This window comes from Numida meleagris, chromosome 4 (genome assembly GCF_002078875.1).
Source record: "Numida meleagris isolate 19003 breed g44 Domestic line chromosome 4, NumMel1.0, whole genome shotgun sequence".
NCBI classification, from domain to species: domain Eukaryota; kingdom Metazoa; phylum Chordata; class Aves; order Galliformes; family Numididae; genus Numida; species Numida meleagris.
The window spans coordinates 87,364,329-87,384,228 of NC_034412.1; the positions used below are offsets into that span (position 1 = coordinate 87,364,329).

The window sequence follows — 19,900 nt, forward strand, 5'->3', positions numbered from 1 at the left end:
ACAGAGGCACTAGGGATTACCTCAGTAGGTGTTGGAGAGAGCAACTGAGGTGACTGCAAACAGCAACACACAACAAATTAGTGATACAAAGTCATGCATGATGTTACTTGTGAGAAGATCTACACCTAAAATATCAATATCCATGTATTACACATGATATAGATAGGAAAAAACACCTGTCAAGTAAGTTAGAGTAATTTTCTTTTTAAACAAGGTAAGAAGGATTAAGATACAAATGCTTCTTATCTTTACAACAAAATCGTGTGGCCTGCACCTGTACCACTGAGTGCTGATGGTAGAAATCTCACATTTAAATAAGTCACAAACCCTCGTTAAATCTACACTGAAGCACCTCCAAAATCTGGATTAGAATGTTGATGCTCAGAGCTAATTGTTTCAAGGGAAACAAAGGTACCTGTGTATTTCATTTATAATTAAACGTCCTACAATTTGATAAATTTGATAATTTTCCTTTCGAAATTAAACACCAAGCTTGATTACTTGAGCACAAATCTACTGAAACTACTTGGAGCTGCAGGTATAGCCAGGATGCTGAAGGTTGAAAAACACCATATATATATATTTTTTTACCGTGCCAGTATCAAGGATGTAAATATTTGGAGCATCATGAGAGTGTGGATGGAAAACAGAGTAGCCCAAAAGTCCCTTCACTAGCTGACATACCTAAAAGGAGATGACCAGATACTATTATTTTCTTCTTTTAAGATATCACTGCAGTCTTCATGACATAAATACCTCCATCAGAACTGATATACCCAAGCACGCTTTGACCTAGTGGTGCAAACATTGAGGGAAGAGCAGACATGACATGAAATAGAGTTCGTGCTTTAAAGCATGTCCACTTTTTGACCATGAATGGTCAGTTCAGGTTAAGTCTTGTATTTTAATCATAACTGGTAAACAATAAGTGAGCTTTAAGCTAGGTATGAGTCTACCTACATGCCAGCAACCAGCGTTCAAGCGAACATCCAATCCTGGGTCTCACTTGGGTCTTTGGGTGCAAGCAAGCAGATGCTTTGTGGGCAGGTTCTGGGTGATCGTTCCCAAGTGAACCAAGGTATCTCCCTCCAGCCCCAAGGGAAAAAGTCCAATTTTATAGTCTGTTAAGAAATTTATATTCTGATGAGGGTGATGAGCCCAACTGTCCCAATAAACATTTCCTGTAGCAAGCTAACTACTAATACTAGAAGCAGGTGACAGCAGCAATGCCCTGTTTGCTGTTTTTATTTTTTGTTTGTTTTAAGAAAAGTTGGTTGTTTTTTTAAGAACTGCAGCTGAAACAACCTTCTATCCCACTCCTAAAATTGTGATGCAGAGGTTCCCAAGCTTCCTAGCCACTGGATTCCAACAAGACTGGGTTAGATCACTCCAGTGCTCCAGACTAAACCTCAGACCCAGCTCAGCCACATGGGCACTTACTCTTGAAAAGGAGAGTAATAGTAGTAGCAAATGGCCAAGGAGACACTGGAGGCAGATGGGGGAAACTCTCTCCAGCGGGACCTCAGATTTTTGGTGGGTGAGATGGTTTTATAACTATTGCCTTGCAGCATGTGTAATGACTGAACTTTGAGAGGAGCTCAGCAGAAAGTTGCTGAGCACATGCACCTCTGTCAAGTCTAGATGGCAATTCTGCCAAGGTCAGATGTAAACAGGCAGTTGAGGAGAGGCACCGACATCTTTTGACGTAGAAAGGAAGTGTTTACACTGCACAGATTCAGAGAGAGACAGCAGCTTTCACTTCACTGAATTCAGTAACCATTTAATAACATTTAAACCTGTTACTAGATACAACCTTAATTCTTTTAGCACTCATTATATTGGAGTTACTGTGGTTCAGCACTGTACAAGAAAGATTTGGAAGTGAGTCTGCAAGATCTGACACGATGCACTTTACCTGAGAGTAGTGCTGGAGACTTCAGTGGTAAACATAAAAGGCACTGGTGATAGCAGGACTAGGGCAACTATAATACATAGCATGGCTATTATTTCTAGTATTCATTTCTAGCAATCCATTTACATACACAGAAAAAAAAGACTTTCACACTAGATAGTATTTAACTTACAAATATATGCAGTGTATCAGAAAGGTTAAATTTGTAAAAAAGTACCTCAAATTCTAGGAGAAATTAGAAATTGAAATAAAAAGGTAGATATGATAAGGGAAGAAAAGCTAACTTGTATGACAGGAGTTATATACAAATGTTTCACATACACAAAAAAACAACCAGAATTAGAATTAATGAGATTACCTTAAATTAGATTTCATTAGCACAAAATGCTTAACATTAGCTCTGCATATGAATAGATCAAAATACATGCATGACATGAGGCAAACTTTAGTAAGGGACAGTTGAACATTGTTTTGTTACCAAAATAACATAGTACAATTAAAAAAAAAAAAATCATGAAAGTTGTTTGGCTTTGCTGCTGATTCCTGCATTTTGATCAGCAATGGATCTTGTTTCCCATCACATGCATGTAGAACTACTCCTTTCAAAGAAAAGCGTATTTTAATTAGACATCATCTGTTTAAAAATGATCACAGAATGTAATTCCTTAATTTCCATGAACTGAACAGTGAAATGGAAATTTTCTGGAAGGCTAAAATGCTTTGTGAATGAATGGATGGCATGAGTCAATTAATTGAAGTTATAATATATATATTTTTAATTCTGCACATTTGAGTGTTCAACAATGTTTAATGGTGCACATTAAATCTCAAATTCATATTAAAAAAATACCCATGTTTCAGTACCTCCCCGTAACTATGCCTGTCATCTGAAGAGTAACTGATATATGGAGAATAGGAGATCATATCTGGGCGATCAATGTTATAGATGGCTTTATTTTTAGGAAGAGCAGCCAAATCCCTGTAGTCAAGAATTTCATCTCCAAGCTTTGCCTAAGAAAAGGAGGAAAGAAAGAAGTGAGAATAAGAACGAATATGATCAGGATGCAATCAGAAAAGGACAGATATATGTAGGTAGAAGAGTTGTCATCATAGTAATAAGCTACTTTCCTATTTGTGCAAATTTAGGTATCTTATATTTACGACACAATGCTATCTTTTACTTTTGCTTTTCTTTTAATATACTGGTGCGTTCTACTTTTATTTGTCACTTACATTTACACTATTAGGAATAGCATGCCATGGTTCCAGTTCCCTTGGTTATATTCTACTGATTGTTAGCTGGACAAGGAGACATGTAGCCTTTCTACAAGACACTAGTTTTTCACAGGTAAAACAACCTTCATTTTAACATGGTTTTGGCGTGCAGGGTTCCCCTATCATATGCAGTAGGGAATAATCAAATGTGTATTTCCAACATATACTATCCAGATGCTGACAAACATTAGTCAGGTCTTTAATTTTTTTCCATGCAGTTGTATCCCACAACTTTACCTCCTTTCTTGACTATTTCTAAGTAGCCCTTAATTATGGGTTAAAAGCCAACAGAGGATGGATTTGCACTGTGGTGGGTTAGTTGGTAAGATTACAGATACCACTTAAGAAAAGTTCAGATCCTTTCAGGAGATTCACTCCACCAACAGAAGGAAGGAGCTTACTCTCTGCCAGCTGCTTCACTTCCCATTGTCCTCCTAGTATCCTTATTCCAAAAGTAAGATTATCAAATGCCATATTTTCACAGATTATCCTTAGAATAACGGTAACTTGCACCAAAACTGTATCCAACATGTACTAGACTTGCAGATAGAACAACAAATCGGCCACAGAGGGGAAAAATGGGCAGTGTAATTGTCTAGTTCCTACCTCAGGCTTTGCAGAATGATAAATTCTTTGTTCTTTTGGCAGCAAAATGATGACTGAATCTCACCGTTCTCTGAGAATCTCTGCATGATCAGCTGTCAAACTGTAATAATGCTTTCCATGTGCAAAAAATACAGAAGTATCAAGGATTTACGTGTGAAGTGAGTATTTTTTTTGGTATGAGATAAGAAGTTGAAGAGATTTTCTAGGGAAGTTTTCCATTAGGTTAATCATGCAGGAGAAATGTAGCATGTCAACTTTCATTTCTCTCTTTTCCTAAAACAGTGCATGAATTATGCAGCACAAGCAACATGGAAAAATGGAAGATTTTTCTTAACTAAGGAAGTTGAATGAAGCCACTATAACTACCATAATTTTTCAAAACTAGTGACGAAATTTGTTTTAATCAAATATCTGATTCTTAAGGATGACACAGTGATCTCATTTTTCTTGCAGCTACTTCAGATGCTAAAGAGTAACAAAACAGCCCTTTAATGAAAATAAATCCTTTCTCACTGGGAAGCCAGTGGAAACCTCTGATACAGGGACATTTCATTCAAAGACCAGGAATCTGTCTCTCTGATCTGCTCCAGGAAAACTTTGGAAAGCATTGTAGCCCATGAAGACCAAGGAGGCTGTGATAGTATCTTTTTAAAGGTATCCACAGCTGTGGAGATTATTTTAGTGAATTCAGAGAAGTTCAGAACTGGGTATATGTGAATGAGAATTATGATAGTTTTAGCCCCTGTCTCTCCATGTAGAAGTGCAACATCAGATCCTGCCATAAGACTTCAGAAATATCAGGAGTAAAACTTTCCTACTCTCAAAATTCCTTTCTGTCTAAATATTCAAATATAGGCAATTTTAAATGACAAAAACACCTTAGAGATACAGTTGCTTTCTAAACACTCCATTCTACAAATGGAACTACTACTTTCAACTTGAGTGGAATTTAAATACTCTAGAGAAGACTCAAATTACAGCTAAGAGGCTTTAAGCCATTTCTTCAATAATTGGGTATTCTGGATTCTGTTAAAACCATACTAAATTTAGAGTATCTTTTTCATTTGGAATATTTACTCCTACAATCTTAAAACAGCAAATATGATTGTGTATAAAAATGTAATACAATTTCTATTCCTAGTATAAGCATGTACAACACAGCTTTGTAACCTAAACTAAACCTTCCAGTTAGGTACATCGTTGAAGGAACTTCCTAATTTTCCTTAGAATTTAGATAAATATAAATAAGTACTTTTATTTAAGCCCTATTTAATGACACAATCTAGACATTAACTGGAAGAAAATTTTTACATGGTATGCAGTGACTCAAAGAAGTCTGCACTGGAGGAAATTTCAGCCAGGATATAATCTAGCCACCACAGAAGCTAATTAAAAGATCCCCATTAACTTCAAAGGGCATTAGCCTATGCCCTCTCAGAACAAAAAGACAACACAGTCAAAAATCAACAGAAGAAAAAAAGATAAACAGCTTTAGTAGATGGTCTGCATGAACCATACTCAGGTTAAGACAAAAAATGCTTTCTTAATTGTTCCTTAGCTGGCCAGTATGCCATGGCCCAGAAACATGTAACCCACAAGATGCTGCATTTAGAATGATCACATTCCCCAGACTTGATGCCTTTGGAAGAATACATGCTACAAAATCATGGTTTAACTGAGCTTTAACTATGCTCTTTAAATGTTCTTTTCTCAAATACAATGCTTCAAAGAGCTCACCAGCTGTTAAGGTACAACTTCATCATTTGTTTTCATGACAGAAATCCATGAATGAAAGTTACTCTCTTGCAAGTGCTTTCCAACCTGCTCTGCCTGCGTTGATCTTTGTTAGCAGTCTTTTTTCCTGGGTTATTCTCTAACAATTAAAAAAAGTGTTTTCTAGGTTATTTTCTAGCTGGAGATTGTCTCAAATCTGACTGAACATACCTCTGTGTACCCATTAGCATCAAAGAGGAGACTGGAAAACATGGCTGGAGAAGAGCAGGACCAAGTGTGAGAGGGGCCTTTCTTTCAGTGCCAGAATAAACTTAGATTTGGTTAAAGCAATCATGAAAGTTCCCAAGACAAATCTTGAGCATGTCTGCATATCATAGCACTCTTGTAATAGAAAATATACAAAAGATAGCCAAAGGATCATTTTGATAATATATAAGTTCAATAACAAATTTTTAATTCTTTTTTACTCTTCTGTTCATGGCAATAGGATGAAATAGGATTTAATCAATCTCAAAGCTTTCTGACAATTAAGCAGTCATAGATGAGACATAGCAAGAACTTGCACGCCTCTGGGAAATCTTTTTTCCTAATTGACTCATATTTGCTAGAGAACTTTATTCTTTCACAGTCCCAGATGCCTCCAAAGTATATTACAGTAACAAACATATGGGCTGTCTCCTAATCTAATGATATTCTTTGGAAAAAAAAAAAAGAAAAAAATGGAGGTTTGTCCTTGACTGTAAAAAACCTGTGAAGCATATTTAAAGCTGTAATCACAAAACTAAGAAAAACACACTCTTACTAAAAGTACATAAACCTTAGAAGAATGCTCATGGTTATAAAAACAATGAAGTGGGATATGCCTTGAGAGATACCAGAAGAAAATGCTAAAAGAAAACATTTACATAATACTAGTCTCCTAGCATAGTGAACTGCCTTCACAGAAGTTATGGCAATGACTTATTTTTACTGGGAATAATCCCTAGCGTGCATTTGCGTGGAACTCAGCTGGAAGGAAAACTTAGAAGCACTGATAGCCATTTAGATAAGGGGCAATTCCTACACTTCCAGCAAAGTCTCACTAATATAAAAGGTTATTTTATTCAAAATAATTTATATTTGAAGAATAAAGGCAAGCTTGGCTCCAAGGCATTGTTTTGCTTGTCTCAGTGGAATAAATACTAGCTCTTAATCGTAGCATAATAAAGTCAATCACATCTCCAGCAATTCCCTCTGGTACCATTCAGTGAGAATGACCTACCATCCCCAGGGACACTTGGACAAAGAATAGCCCTGGGAATGCTGCATATTTCTACATATTAGTTACCAAGAGGTAGTGCTCACGAATGTTACCTACAGTAATTACTACAGCTGAGGTATACTCAGCATAAGCTTTTATCATATTAGTCCAGTTTTTAAACTCTGTGAACATTCCAGAGTTAGTACTTATCAGACAAGAAACACACCAAAGATCCTCTGAGTTTAAGGACTGGAATTTGTTGAGGCCTGAGTCCTGCTATCACATACACGTATTTTCACATGTAATCAGATGCAGGCTTAGGGGCTAGATTTAGGCAAGTAGTATTCAAATTTAAGCTTGTAATCTACCTGTGCATTGCAGCGTTCACTTAAAATTTATTTTTAGAAAGTATTGTGGTAGTTTGGATCCTGTAGTATAAACCACACTCTATTGGTACTCTAAGTGCTGTAAATACAAAATACTCACATAGATAACACGGCTTGGGGAACCTGATGTACTTGAAGCAGGTACAGAAATTATACTCTCAGAGGAAGTCCTTGTTTCCTATGGTAGGAGAAGAGATATGAAACAGAGAAGAAAAGGATAGACAAGAGGGAGCCATTTCTTTGAATTTAACATTCACTGGTCAAAATAGCAAGTCATAGTGAGCTCAGAATGGACAGGTATATCAAAAACTTGAAAAACTGTCACTACTTACAAACAGTTTGAAAACACAGAATGATTTTATATACAACTTGCTCATCCCCCTTCCCTTCAGAAGGGGCTGGGCTTCCAGGGTGGCCATTGGATGCTACCGGAGACAGCTAAATTTACAGCAGCTCTGGAGAATCTGGGGTCACGAGATGATCTGTTTGTAACATTTTTACTCTATGGTTGTAATGTCAAACTGATATAGCTGCTTCTGTAACACGTCACTGTACTGTGTCATTCACTCACAGCAAACAAATCTTCTGACATCCTGCAGAAGAATCTGAGTCAGACACCCTACAGGTTTGCTTTCCTTTCCCTAATTGCAAGAGATTAATTTTAATGCAGGTAGTTTTGCTCTGTTTTCAATCATTGCAGCATCCAGTGACAGCAAATATTGCTTTCCTTTTAGTAGATTCCTTTATGATGAAAAAAAAAATTACTTTTAAATAAAAAAGCGTTTTGAGGCACAACGATATTAACAATGACTCAACAGACCTGATAACCTCATAACTGAAGTTCAAACAAATCTCAGTAAGAGGTCCATGTTTTCATATCCTCATTTTATCCGTACATGTCAATCCATCATAAAATACTTTTTCTCACCTCCGAAGAAATCTAATCCTGATTGCAAGAAGTAGGTATTTTGCCATTTACTCACAATAACTTTTATTTACTGTCTCAACAAATGCTTCTTATGTGGATGTTACAACTGCTCAAACCCTTAAAAGGAATTTGGCATTACTGAAGTCTCAGGTCAAGGTAACATCCTACTATTTCAGTCTTTTCTTGGAATGTTTGCTAATTTTTAGAAGACATGTGTGTATATGTCTTCTCTCAGAAGTATCAGTATGACAGGCATTAACACAGTCCATACTATGGAGTTTGCTGACAGAGAACTTGAGTATGAGTAGTAGAAGAATTCCTTACCAAGCAGAGGGTGAATGGCTGCTTCATACAACAGCAGCTACAGAGAGAGGTGGACTGTTCATTGTAGAGTTAAAATCATTTAATTGCAATTGCTAAATATTTTCACGGGAAACATGATTTTTTAAATATGATATAGCAAGAAGGAATGACTAAAAGCAAAAAAAAAATTCCATGGATCATACAAAAGAAGTAATTCTTCATCTCTATAATGTACTGCATTAGCAGAATGAACAAACTCAGCAATCATAACCACCCTTCCACTGACCTTCTTTAGCACAAATAGTCCTATGGGCTTCTCCGAGACTATAAATATGGAGATATCATCCATATTAAAAAGAGTTTTGTTTTTTTGAAATGTCTGACTGGGATTTTGGCATTTTCTTCCTCTCATTTTCTTCCTCTCATTTTCAGTTGTCTCACATGAAGGCTCTGGACAAGCTCAGGAAGTCCAGGGGCCAGGCAAAACATCAGTACAGTATTCTCTGAGAAATAACTGTTGCTGAACATTGAGATGTTGACTCAGCACAGATGGCGTAACTGCAAATGCTCTGCTGCATAGCTAAAGCATGCTGCAGTTTTCCAGAAATTGTATAAATTACATGAAAGTGTCATCAATGCACTGATGTCACACGCAAGCTATAATTCTTTTTCATGATGTCATTACAGAAGTTCCATTGCTGTAGAGAAAAAAGCTCAAGAAAACTCCTATTCCAATGTACTATTCCACTGTTTTAAAGCCCACTGAAGTCAAATGACAGTTTTTGTTTAACCTCAGGGCTTCTTTATGTCACACACATCAGTGGAATGTGCTTTAATATGTAGCAGTTTACCATAGTTATGTAAAAGTCATGGTATACAAGTCTGACTATATTTAGTAATGCATAATAAATTCTCAGAGCTCTTTCAGTGGCTTTCCTCATCTTAGAGGTGCTATTCTCTTTTCAAGAAAAACTACAATTCATTATAGCTTCTAACTTTTGCAAAGTGCAGAGTCTCTTCTTTCTGAGGTGTTCTTATTCTATTCAGTTACTCCCACAAACTGTCCCATTTTTATTCCTAGTGATTAAAACCTGTTCATTCTACATCTCACATATTCTATATTCTCTTCATGATCCATTACCACTTTTACCATCCTTAATCCATGCCCACTGCACATAACCTTCCATCTTTTGCCACAAAAACTTGCATCTCACTGGACTCTATTGCTCCTGTTCACTTCTTTTCTCTGTACTCCTTATTTCTTCTTTCTACTCTGATTTCTTCTGCCATTTCCAGCTTTATCTCTGCTTACAATCTCATTCTCCTAATGTTTTTCTTCTCACTGTCATTGTCTTTCACAGCTTCTTTTTCCCTTCCACTCCATCTCCAAAGTTTTGGAGTGTGATGCCACTTCTTGCTTCTCCTTCTGTCACCTACTTTAGTTACATGCTGTGCTTATGTCAATGTAAAAATATAAAGCACTCTGCAAAGATTGACCAGAAAGCCGATCAATTGGTGTATCCCATTCCCAACTTTACCACCTAGGTATGCTGGAAATTCTACCACTACCCTCTTTCAAACAGCATCTTTCCTTCTTGTTTTTTTTTTTTTGTTGTTTGTTTGTTTTGTTTTGTTTGGCTGTTTCATTAATGAGTGTAAGTATCAGAACAAGAAATAAGAGAAGGAAACCCCAAGGAAAAGGAAAAAAAGGAAAAAAAAAACAGTCTTGGAAAAATTCTTTGAGCTTTATTCTATATATTTTTTGTGCTCAGGCAAAAGTCCCACTGACTTTCAGGTACAGACATCCTCCCCTGCTGAGGAAGGGGCAGACTCCCAGTGCTCAGGAGAGATGTGTTACACGAGAGCCCAGGACAACAGTGTCCACCTTTCATTGAAGGAGGAAAAAAAAATCCTACTACATTTTCCATAAAATGCATTGGGTTTTAGCCCTGCACTTTCAGGTACTCAGGCAGAATGAAATCCTCAGGAAGCCTGAAATACTGCATAGTACTACTAGACAAAATCAGCAGAACTTATTAAACCGAAGCATTTTGACAATAAAGTTTTTTTTATTCTGAAATGCCACTTATTTGATACTCAGAGCTTGCCAAGGAATACCCAAGCAATCATTTCCTCAGTACATAGCTACAAAAACTACAGCCAGGATCTTTCAGGATAAAGCCCAGAACAATATTTTTTCAAAACTGTAATTTAGTCCAAGTGGCACTTGCTAACACACCAGATTTGTAAACACTCTTTTTATAGCTGCTGCCTGCTGCTCTGACTTGTCCCATGTGACTTGTGTTCAAGACTCGAATCAAAGCAAAGCTTTTCTGAGCAGGATACCAAGGATACCACTTGGAGCATCAGAGAAAAGCAGAGCTGAAAAGCCCTGTAGTTGGCCTCTGCGTTAAATGAGATAGCTGCATCTCAGTCCCACCACTTCAGAGAGATCATTTCCCCAGCTACAGATTAATTCTTCATTTCCTACGGGCAGCTTATTCATCTGCTAGCCTTGTAATTAATGTTAAAGTTGCCAGAACTCTCCCTCTTTCCCCTTGCATAAAGACAGATGCACAAATCATCCAACTTAAGGAGGTATTCAAAGCCAGAGATTAAATTAAGTTGGGGCTGGCTTGCCAATTTTTCACATGCAAATAATAAAAATGAAATTCCAAGGAGAGGGTGGGTTTTTTGTTTTTGGCATTCGTCTTTTTTTTTTTTTTTGTAAAAACAAATGAAGTGAAATTCCTCTGATCTTTTAAGTGCAGAACCACATAAAAAGAGAAAAGGTCATGCACCAATCATGTCATAATCAGGCAGAAATTAAAAATTAACTTTTTTTTTTCTTCTCTATCCATATTTTCACATTTTTCCATGTTCAGCTTATATGTACAACTCTTAGGTTATTATTGTCCTTAAGCTGTAGCTTTAATCAGAAGTAAAACCAGAATATAAAGTGCTTCTCCAATCTTCTATGTTTCAGTCATTAAAGCTTAAAATTTCAGTAGTGAAAAAACTCAAAACCCTCCCCTCTGTGTCTGCTGAAAAAAGAAAAAAAAAAAGATCGAAACTAATATGACAACAAAGTAATACTGGGCAAAAAAAAATAAGGTAATTTACCTTGTTTTTTTCTTCAGTCTTGGCAGCCTGTCTACAAACTGGATGCCAGATGGATGTACCTGGAGAGTAAGTTTAAAGTTGTGCTTAATTTGGTTCCCTAATAAGCATTTCTTACAAGATACAACATGCTGACTGATTCCACTACAGTCACGATTCCATGCATAGTTCCAAAGCTAGCAATAACAACTTCTCCACATCGGTAAGCCTGGACAAAAACATCTAAAAAACTAGGTGTGCTTCAGAAAGATACATGGATTTCCATATGCAAAATTAACTTCAAAACTTAAGAAATGTTATACAGGATCACTCCAGCCCAACCTCCTGCTTGCAGAAGGTCACATTCCAGCAGCAGCTTAGAGCTGTTCTTGGTTGGGTTATGAGTTATCTCCAAGGATGGAGACCCACAGCATTTCTGTGCAACATGCTCCACTCTCATGGTAATTTTATATTTCCTTATATGAACTTGGATCTTCTTGTTCTCTTGTTGTACATAATCATGTAATAGTTTGGCCCAGGGTATCCTAAGCAGCACATATTGATGGAAAGGAATAACACTGTGGCATTAAAAGTAGATGAAAATTCAGTCCTTTTTTTCAAAATTCTGCATTGTACTGCTCTTGCACTACATGCTTGTGTCATACAAACCAAATATTGAAGAACTGCCTAATTCAGGGGAATGTCCATCTTAGATAAAGCAGAAAATACATGAACCAATTCTATACTTCATATATCTATTCATGAGAGGGTTATGAACACCAGACATATATGTCAACATAATTGTGAAAAAGAAACTGAGTAACTTAGGAGTTTTGAATCTGCCAAAAAGAAAAAAAGTCAATAGTTGAACACAACACTCAATACTCATTGTGTTCAGTGTTCAGAGGAAGTGGAATGTGCGTATCTATATAAAATAAAGATTTATCTGTAAATTTTAACAGTAAAAAGGAACTATTATGTTAATGGCAGTCTGATGTAGGACAAGGCACAAGATAAAGCATTTCTCTGCACAGTTAAATAACATCAGTGCACAGTAACTTCTTTCTAACTAAATGGGAAGTTGAGAACTTCTGTGTTATAAATGTTAAATATTTTTACTGGGTGGAGAACACCAATAGGAAATGCTTTGTTTTCACAGCAGTTTGATAGTTTTCTTCACCAGTGGATTTTGGAAACAAGATAGAAACAGAAAGTCTATTTCCCAGAAGGGAGATGGAGAACATCAGAAGTTGTTTTACAGAAATAATCCAGATGAACTCAGACTAAAGCAGTACAAGACTATCTGTAAGTTCAAACAGGATAAATTAAGTTTACTAAGTTTTTGAAGTTCTCTGGGGATGTAACCACCAAAAAATGGCTTAATAGCACCTTCAAATTCAATGCTAGTTTATGTTCCAATTATGAATATGTCTGAACTTGTCCACTGAAGGAGCTTGTCCCAGATGCCACAGAAACGCAGTGGTTTTAAATAGTAATTAGATCAACTATTTTGAATGACTTACTCCCATCTGTAGTCACACAAAACTGTCTGGGAAACTTTTCATTTAGAAGAAAAAGGGTCATTTCACCCAGAAGTCATACATTTCTTGACTGCTAAAGACTTTCAGGTCTGCAACACCTTAGGTAACTTTAGTTTAGTAAAGAGATTAAGAAAGTTTTTATAAAACCCTGGGTTTTATAAAGTATCTAACACATCTGGTCAGCTAGTCCGAGTATCTAATCACAGATCTTTCACAGAGTTAACACCAATTTCTAATGGAAGCTGTTCTTCATTTGAAGATAAAAAGTGTATGATAAAAAGTTGGTAGGAATGTTTCACGCATCAGAAAATAAAATGATTAAGATGAGTTCAAATAAGTAGGAATTGGGCATAGTTTGTAACTATTCGAACTAAAAATCAGCACAAAAACTAATACCCATCCTTACAATAAAATGAACTTAAAAAGATTAATTACAGTCTGGTTTCTGAGGGTTTGAAATCTAGAAACAAAACCGTAGTTTGATATCTTTCTTTAAAGCATGATTTTCCCAGGGGATTTTAGTACTGCTAAGCTACTTTGCAATTGGAAGAACCACAGCATTCTCTGGCTCTTGAGAAAGAACACATGAGCACAGACAAGAATCATTATGTCCTTTAATGAGCTAGTTCTCGTAGTAAACCAAAGTGACAATATAATTGTCATTTTGAATAACATACTAAATTATAATTAGATCTTACTGTTGCATTTTTAAGGTCTAACTTCTCCAGCTTAAAGAATGACTTCAAAGTACACATCTAGAAAACTGTGGGCAATTGCATAAGTTGTAATACAGATCTGGGCAAGCATGTAATTTTGAGATAATATACAACTTTGCAGTTCCCACATCTTACTGAGTTTCTCTTTTCTATTTTGCTTTGAGAACATAGGGCCAATTAAAGATGCTGGCAAAAGCTTTCATTTTCCCTGGAGACTGACCCTGTATTTAACTATGTATACCTTTTTTACTTTGATCAGTTTAGTACAGTGAAAACTTGCTACATCTGAAATGCAGATTTTAGTTTGTATCTGTATTAATTTTTAAAAATTATTATTATTCTTAATGAATAAGTCACAGAGCAATTCTTTACTATTACCACTGAAATTTTCTGAAAACAAAAAATGAATTTCTCCTGCCCAAGCTTATGGCTGCCTCTGGTATTTGCCTGTTGTCTGATAAGAGCTTCAGATCCATGACATCCTCATCTCCACTTTCTGAGGGTAGTTAGGTCTGACTGAAGGGAATTTAAGTAAGGATCTAGAGATTTTCTCCTTATATGCAAATAGGAAATGGGCACAGAATTGTTCCAAGATTTGCAGTGGCAGCTTTAGGGAACCTACTGTATTATGTGTGTATTAACTTTTATCTGGACCACTTATAACTGGTGAAAAATCACATTTTCTAGTAAAGGGAAAATTTTATAAACTTTAATGTCAAGTAGTTCCATGTACAGGAAATAACTACTACTACTTATTCTTTCAGTGATTCACACTTGCTATGGATTTAAATTAGGAGAGCAGTAATCGTGAATAAGAAGCAATGGGGGCTGAGGAGGGAAGGTGTTCTTTTGCTTTGGTTTTGCTTTTACCTAGCCTATATGTATCAATCTTCACTTCCTTTGGTAGTTGTGGAGTGAGAATACACGTAATACAGCTCAGCCATGAAAGCAGGCATAGGCGAGAGGGCCATGATGCCAAGTGTAACTGTTTTATTTGTTTTACCTTGAAGATACATTTCTTCTCCTTCTGCAAACATCTGACTGCACCTCACACATCGTGCACAAGTGGGGTGATAATGTTTTTCTCCTGCCTGGTCAGGAAAAAAAAAAAAAAGTAGAGTTGAGTCAGCATTCTGGTGAATTGTGAGGCTTCATTCTGATGAGGGACGCTTTATCCATCAACTAGAATATAATTAGAGTAAATCAGTTAATTTCAATTAGTTCAACAATGTCCTATACATCAGCAATAACTATTTATGATGATATACATTTCACTTTATAAAATGGAACTGTGGTCTTCTCTACCCCAAGAAAGTTAACATGCGATAGTTAAGCATGTGAATTTATGAAACAGAAAACAGTTTTTATAAAAGGAACACATTTTCCATGTAAACAATCATACTGCGCACCAAGTGCAAGGTAGCTTAGGACTTACCTGTACAAGGCAGGTGGGAGGCCATAACCTTGAGCACAGGTTTGAAACTCATTTACATTCCTCACAGCCCCACTACACATATACTCTTAGTGCATACCAAGAAATATATTGTGCAAGGAGTGTTTGTATCTGCTTCAAAAGCAAAGTGTCTTGCAGATAATGGGTATAGAAGTGCATCCATGAGGGACATGTGTGGCTGGGCAATAGCACTGTTAGTTCAGAACTTACACTTTCAGGTTCTGTGCGCTAAATTCCTCACTCAGATAAAGCAGAATAGTTACCGATTGTTCTGATAGTAATCTCTGTAATTTAATACCACTGTTTTCAACTGGAATGAGAATAGAAATATGTTTGGAAAAGGTTAGTAAGTCATCAATTTTCATAAATTTCAATTTCCAGTTATGTTAGAACCCTGTAATTTCAACTTTTTCACCACTCACTTCAGATTGTTTTTCAAGAGGAGTAGAATACCTGGTATAAAGGAGCAAGGGATCTCCAAGACGGAGACTCCACAACCTCTCTGGTCAACCTCTTCCACTGCTCAGTCACCTGCACAGTAAAAAAGTACTTCCTGATATTAAGACAGAACTTCCTGTGTTTCAGTTTGTGCCTACTGCCTCTTGTCTGGGCACCAGACACCACTAAAAAGAGCCCGGTTTCATCTCCATTCCACACTTCCTTCAGGTACACACCCCTCTATCCAAAGTTCTCACCTACCACTCATGTGGTCTCTATATGGAACACACCCTTGTTAGGTTCAACAGCCCAAAGCCAGGTTCTGGATATGCTCCCAGCAATCCTCGCTCTTCAAAACACCTATGGAACCACAAGCCAGACCTTGGTAAGCCCTTTATGTTCTCCTTGGCCCCACATTCTGCAGCGCTAGACAGAATGGCCCGTGATTTTAGGTTTATGGTGTCATGGTTTTGTGATTTTTTTGTTGTTGTCGGTATTCCACATCATAACATCATGTAAAGCACTAGCAGTTCAAGACTTAATGTCCTGCGGACTGCCTTTTTTGGGTGTTTTGGTTCTCCGAGGGGAAGGGGAGGAGCTGCACTCCCCAGGGGTCTCTGCGTCTGGAGGAGGTGGTGAAGCCGCCTGGCAGACCAGGAGTCTCTTCCTTCCTACCCGGCGGAGAAGCACGTGGTCCCCGTGCAGCTTACAGTGTAAGAATCTCAGCTTGTAACTCTCTCTGTTTGATTTATAGGGCCTCAATTTCGATATAATATTTAGCAAATTAACGTTCCTCCTCAGATCGGTGCCGCTGTTTTGTTTTAGATCCATCTACAAGTTCTCTACCTTTCCCCTTTTCCCTTTGTCTTCCCCAGGACGTGGGTCTGTGGGTCTCCTGCCGCATTAGCCGCTGGACCAGTCTGGGCCGGCCCCTAAACCGCCGACAGTTTTTTTTCCCTCCTTTCTTTTCCAGGCCTGTGGGCCTGCTGTCCCCGTCACAGACATAGATCCTTAGATAACGCTGTGACATATGGTCAGTGCCACTTCTGTTATGAACAAAAACCAGGAGACCAAGTAACTCTGAAGTTTAGTCTGAGTCCAGTAGAAATTTCCTTAACAACACAGCAAAATGTTCTTATGTTGAATGTTTCATAAACCGTCAATCTGGAGAAGGTTGAAAGAGCCACTAGAACTTTGTGTACCTCTGTACACTATAATTTGTGTATCAGTATAGGCTTTAAACCTCTGGTTTAAAATTGTTTCCCTGAATACAGGTGTTTAAGAACAGAAGAGTACTGAACTATCACCATATAATTTCATAACATGATGTTGAAAAGAAATATTACTTTTCTTGGCAGATTCATATTACACAAACATTCCTAATGCAATCCATAGCCTCAGTAATTCAGTAGATTTGGCACAGCTGATAAAGTTCCCAGGTAAACACTATCTAAGGGAGTTCGATTACTCCTATGCGAAAATAAACTGTCAGAATACATTCTCATGTAACCTGTACCAGAACATGCAAACTTTTGTTACATTTCTCCTCTAACCAAAGCACAGAATACAAGACATGCTAGACTCTTTTATCAGTATTTAAAACATCACATCTTTTTAAAAGATAGGTGTTAGCTAAATCTGAGGTTTCAGACTTGATGCAGGAATTAACTCATAGTATTCTCAAATAGGTTTATATTTTTCGCCTGATTAGATACCATGAATTATACTGAGACATGGGAATTGGACATGTTAGGTGTAAACGCAAAATGTAATCTCATTTGGGTACATGCCGAAGGGGCTTTCCCGAATGGTACATGCTAGAAGGGGACATGTTAGAGTCCCTCCTCAGAGTATTTTAGAGAGTTCATCTCATAGATGAGCACTTGATTACATCAGAATTCAGAAATTTTACATGCAGTAACTGTTTTACATTTTCAGTTTAGTTGTAATGATGGCCTAGTTATCTTTTTCTTGGTTATACTGATGTAAGGGAGTTTAATGCAGAAAACAAATTCCTAACCACATATTTACTTATTTGCACAGTTTGAAAACTAATTTTGATGGACTGTTGTCTCAGTGTTGCTTGATTTATAAAATATCAACACACACAGAGGCAACATTAATCTCCAAGAGATCTCTTATTGCTCATGTAGTAGATTATCATAGAATCACAGAATATCCTGAGTAGGAAGGGACCCACAAGGACCATCGAGTCCAACTTCTGGCTCCACACAGGCCCATACAAAAATCAAGCTGTATTTCTAAGAGCATTGTCCAACCAGTTTTCCACAAACACTGAGTCAAAGTCTTAGTGTTTAATTTAAAGATGGAGTCAAAGCAGTCCTAAGAACTCTGAGAAAAAGTATTATAAATCCCTTCATTCTTCCTAGGTAAGAGGGACCACTTCTTATGGCAGTTCTCTTCCATGCAGTTGATGGAGTTTTCTGGACAGAGTCAACATGAGGAACATTTTCACACTGGTTGAAGATGAATGACAACTCCCTCAACTCCTCACTGAAAGCATGAGGAGCACCATGGTGTTAATGACTGTCCCACAGCACATCGAAAAGCAAATCCAAGCTTCACTAAAAGCAGCACCACAAGCCTTTGCAACAACGCGTATACAATCATGTTTTCTCATTTAACATACCTTAAGGCTTGAAAACACAAAAAGAAAAAGGAAAAGAATCTGATACGATAAGAGTAAATCATGTAATTTAAAGCATAATTTCCAGACAATTAGGGGAGTAGTCCTAGAGTCTGTAGGGAACTGAGAGCAGTAAGAACACCATGCCTGAAAAACATGCAGCATAATTTGTACCAGAAAGAATAACCTGAAGCACTAGAAGTTGAGTTCTAAATTAGCTGTCATCACTCAGGGAAAAGATATTACATTATTGTAGACAGCTCAGTGAAAGCCTCTGCTCATTCTCTAGCAACGGCTGCGATAACTGATGAAGTCATAAAATATATAAAAGAATGTATATATAGTAATTTAAACTCTATCATAATGACACTGCTATTCAGGTGTCTCTTGCCATTGTTGGAAGTGTAATAGATGTAGATTTCTACTGCAGGTGACGAGCGATAATTGCTTAAGGATTGACACTTGCGTGATTGAAGGATTGAACCAGAGTGACCCAGAGCTCAAATTGTAAACTAAGACCTGGAAGTAGACTCGAGATTTCTAATGACTCTCCCATGAGTGAAGCATAAGTACATCATATCTCACTGTGTTACTGACTTAGTAAAGTTATATGTAAAGAGAAGACAGAAAGTAGACAAAACCATTTAACGTGTTAAATAATTAAACTTGTAGCTACTTGGTTGCTGTCCTGACAGTGAATTTTTCAGTAAACTTCCTCCTTTAAAAAATAAAATTTGTTAATTTCCATTAACGTGGATTACATTAAAGATCATTGAGATTTCTGCAGGCACACTTAATAATTCAGCTAGTAGTAGAAACACCATTCAGTTTAAAGTCAGGAAGTGAAGTGCTGTTCATTAGCCACACACTAATAATTCTGAAATTGCATGCACAAAGCGGCACAGTATTGGACTATACTGTCTCCATAATCTGGAGTCCATTTACTATTTTCAAATAAGAGTGATAATATTCAGAAAATTAGATAAACATTGCTGCTAACAGTAGATGACTGTGCTTAGCTGTCATATAAAATATCCATTTGTATTTATACCAAAGCCAGATCTTTGCTTATGCTACAGAAGAACTTGAAGGATTGCTCAATAGTAGTTGTATACAATAATGGTTAACTTAGTAAACAGCTGCTATGTCATCTACTGATTATTACATTAGCAAGGCAGAGATATTTAGCAAAATACCTATTGTTCATGTTATACAACAACACTGAGAAAAGTGTGAGAGTCACAAGACAAAAGCAAAATTATGTGGAGAAAAACTCTTACTAATTCTCTTAGTCACAGTGGACCTGACTCACCACTGAGTCACTGCAGTAGCGTGCCAAAGCAAGTAAACTGTCTTAAATGGGGTTTACACCAGTGTAAATGTTGTGTAATGTTTTGAATAAATCCTTCTCATCATCTTCTCCTTACTGGATTAATTTCTGAACCCATTCAATGCCAAGAAACAGTTATTTGAATTGTTCAACCCATGCACCTACAGCATTACTTAGGCTTCGCCCGTTTCACAAGTACAGTTGTTTCACATTGTCTTGGTGCTGGCTCATCCTCCTGTACTTTGCAGAGCCTTGAGACTTCCCACCCACATTTGAGTCATTTTTACTCCCT

General features: G+C 37.1%; 1 protein-coding gene across 16 annotated transcripts in view; it reads right to left on the reverse strand.

The window, feature by feature from the left end:
- The window catches only part of ABLIM2 (actin binding LIM protein family member 2), a 132,389-nt gene that overhangs the window by 40,367 nt on the left and 72,122 nt on the right, over positions 1-19,900 (reverse strand). For 4 of the 16 annotated variants that reach the window (XM_021395330.1, XM_021395343.1, XM_021395344.1 and 1 more), the window contains 6 exons: positions 15,647-15,724; positions 14,744-14,831; positions 11,508-11,566; positions 7,254-7,331; positions 2,777-2,923; positions 21-53 (listed from right to left, as the gene is read on the reverse strand). In XM_021395330.1, coding sequence (XP_021251005.1) covers positions 21-53; positions 2,777-2,923; positions 7,254-7,331; positions 11,508-11,566; positions 14,744-14,831; positions 15,647-15,724 — 483 coding nt within the window. The remainder of the gene's footprint in view (positions 1-20; positions 54-2,776; positions 2,924-7,253; positions 7,332-11,507; positions 11,567-14,743; positions 14,832-15,646; positions 15,725-19,900) is intronic. The other 12 variants (XM_021395347.1, XM_021395340.1, XM_021395346.1 and 9 more) reach the window with 5 other exon arrangements.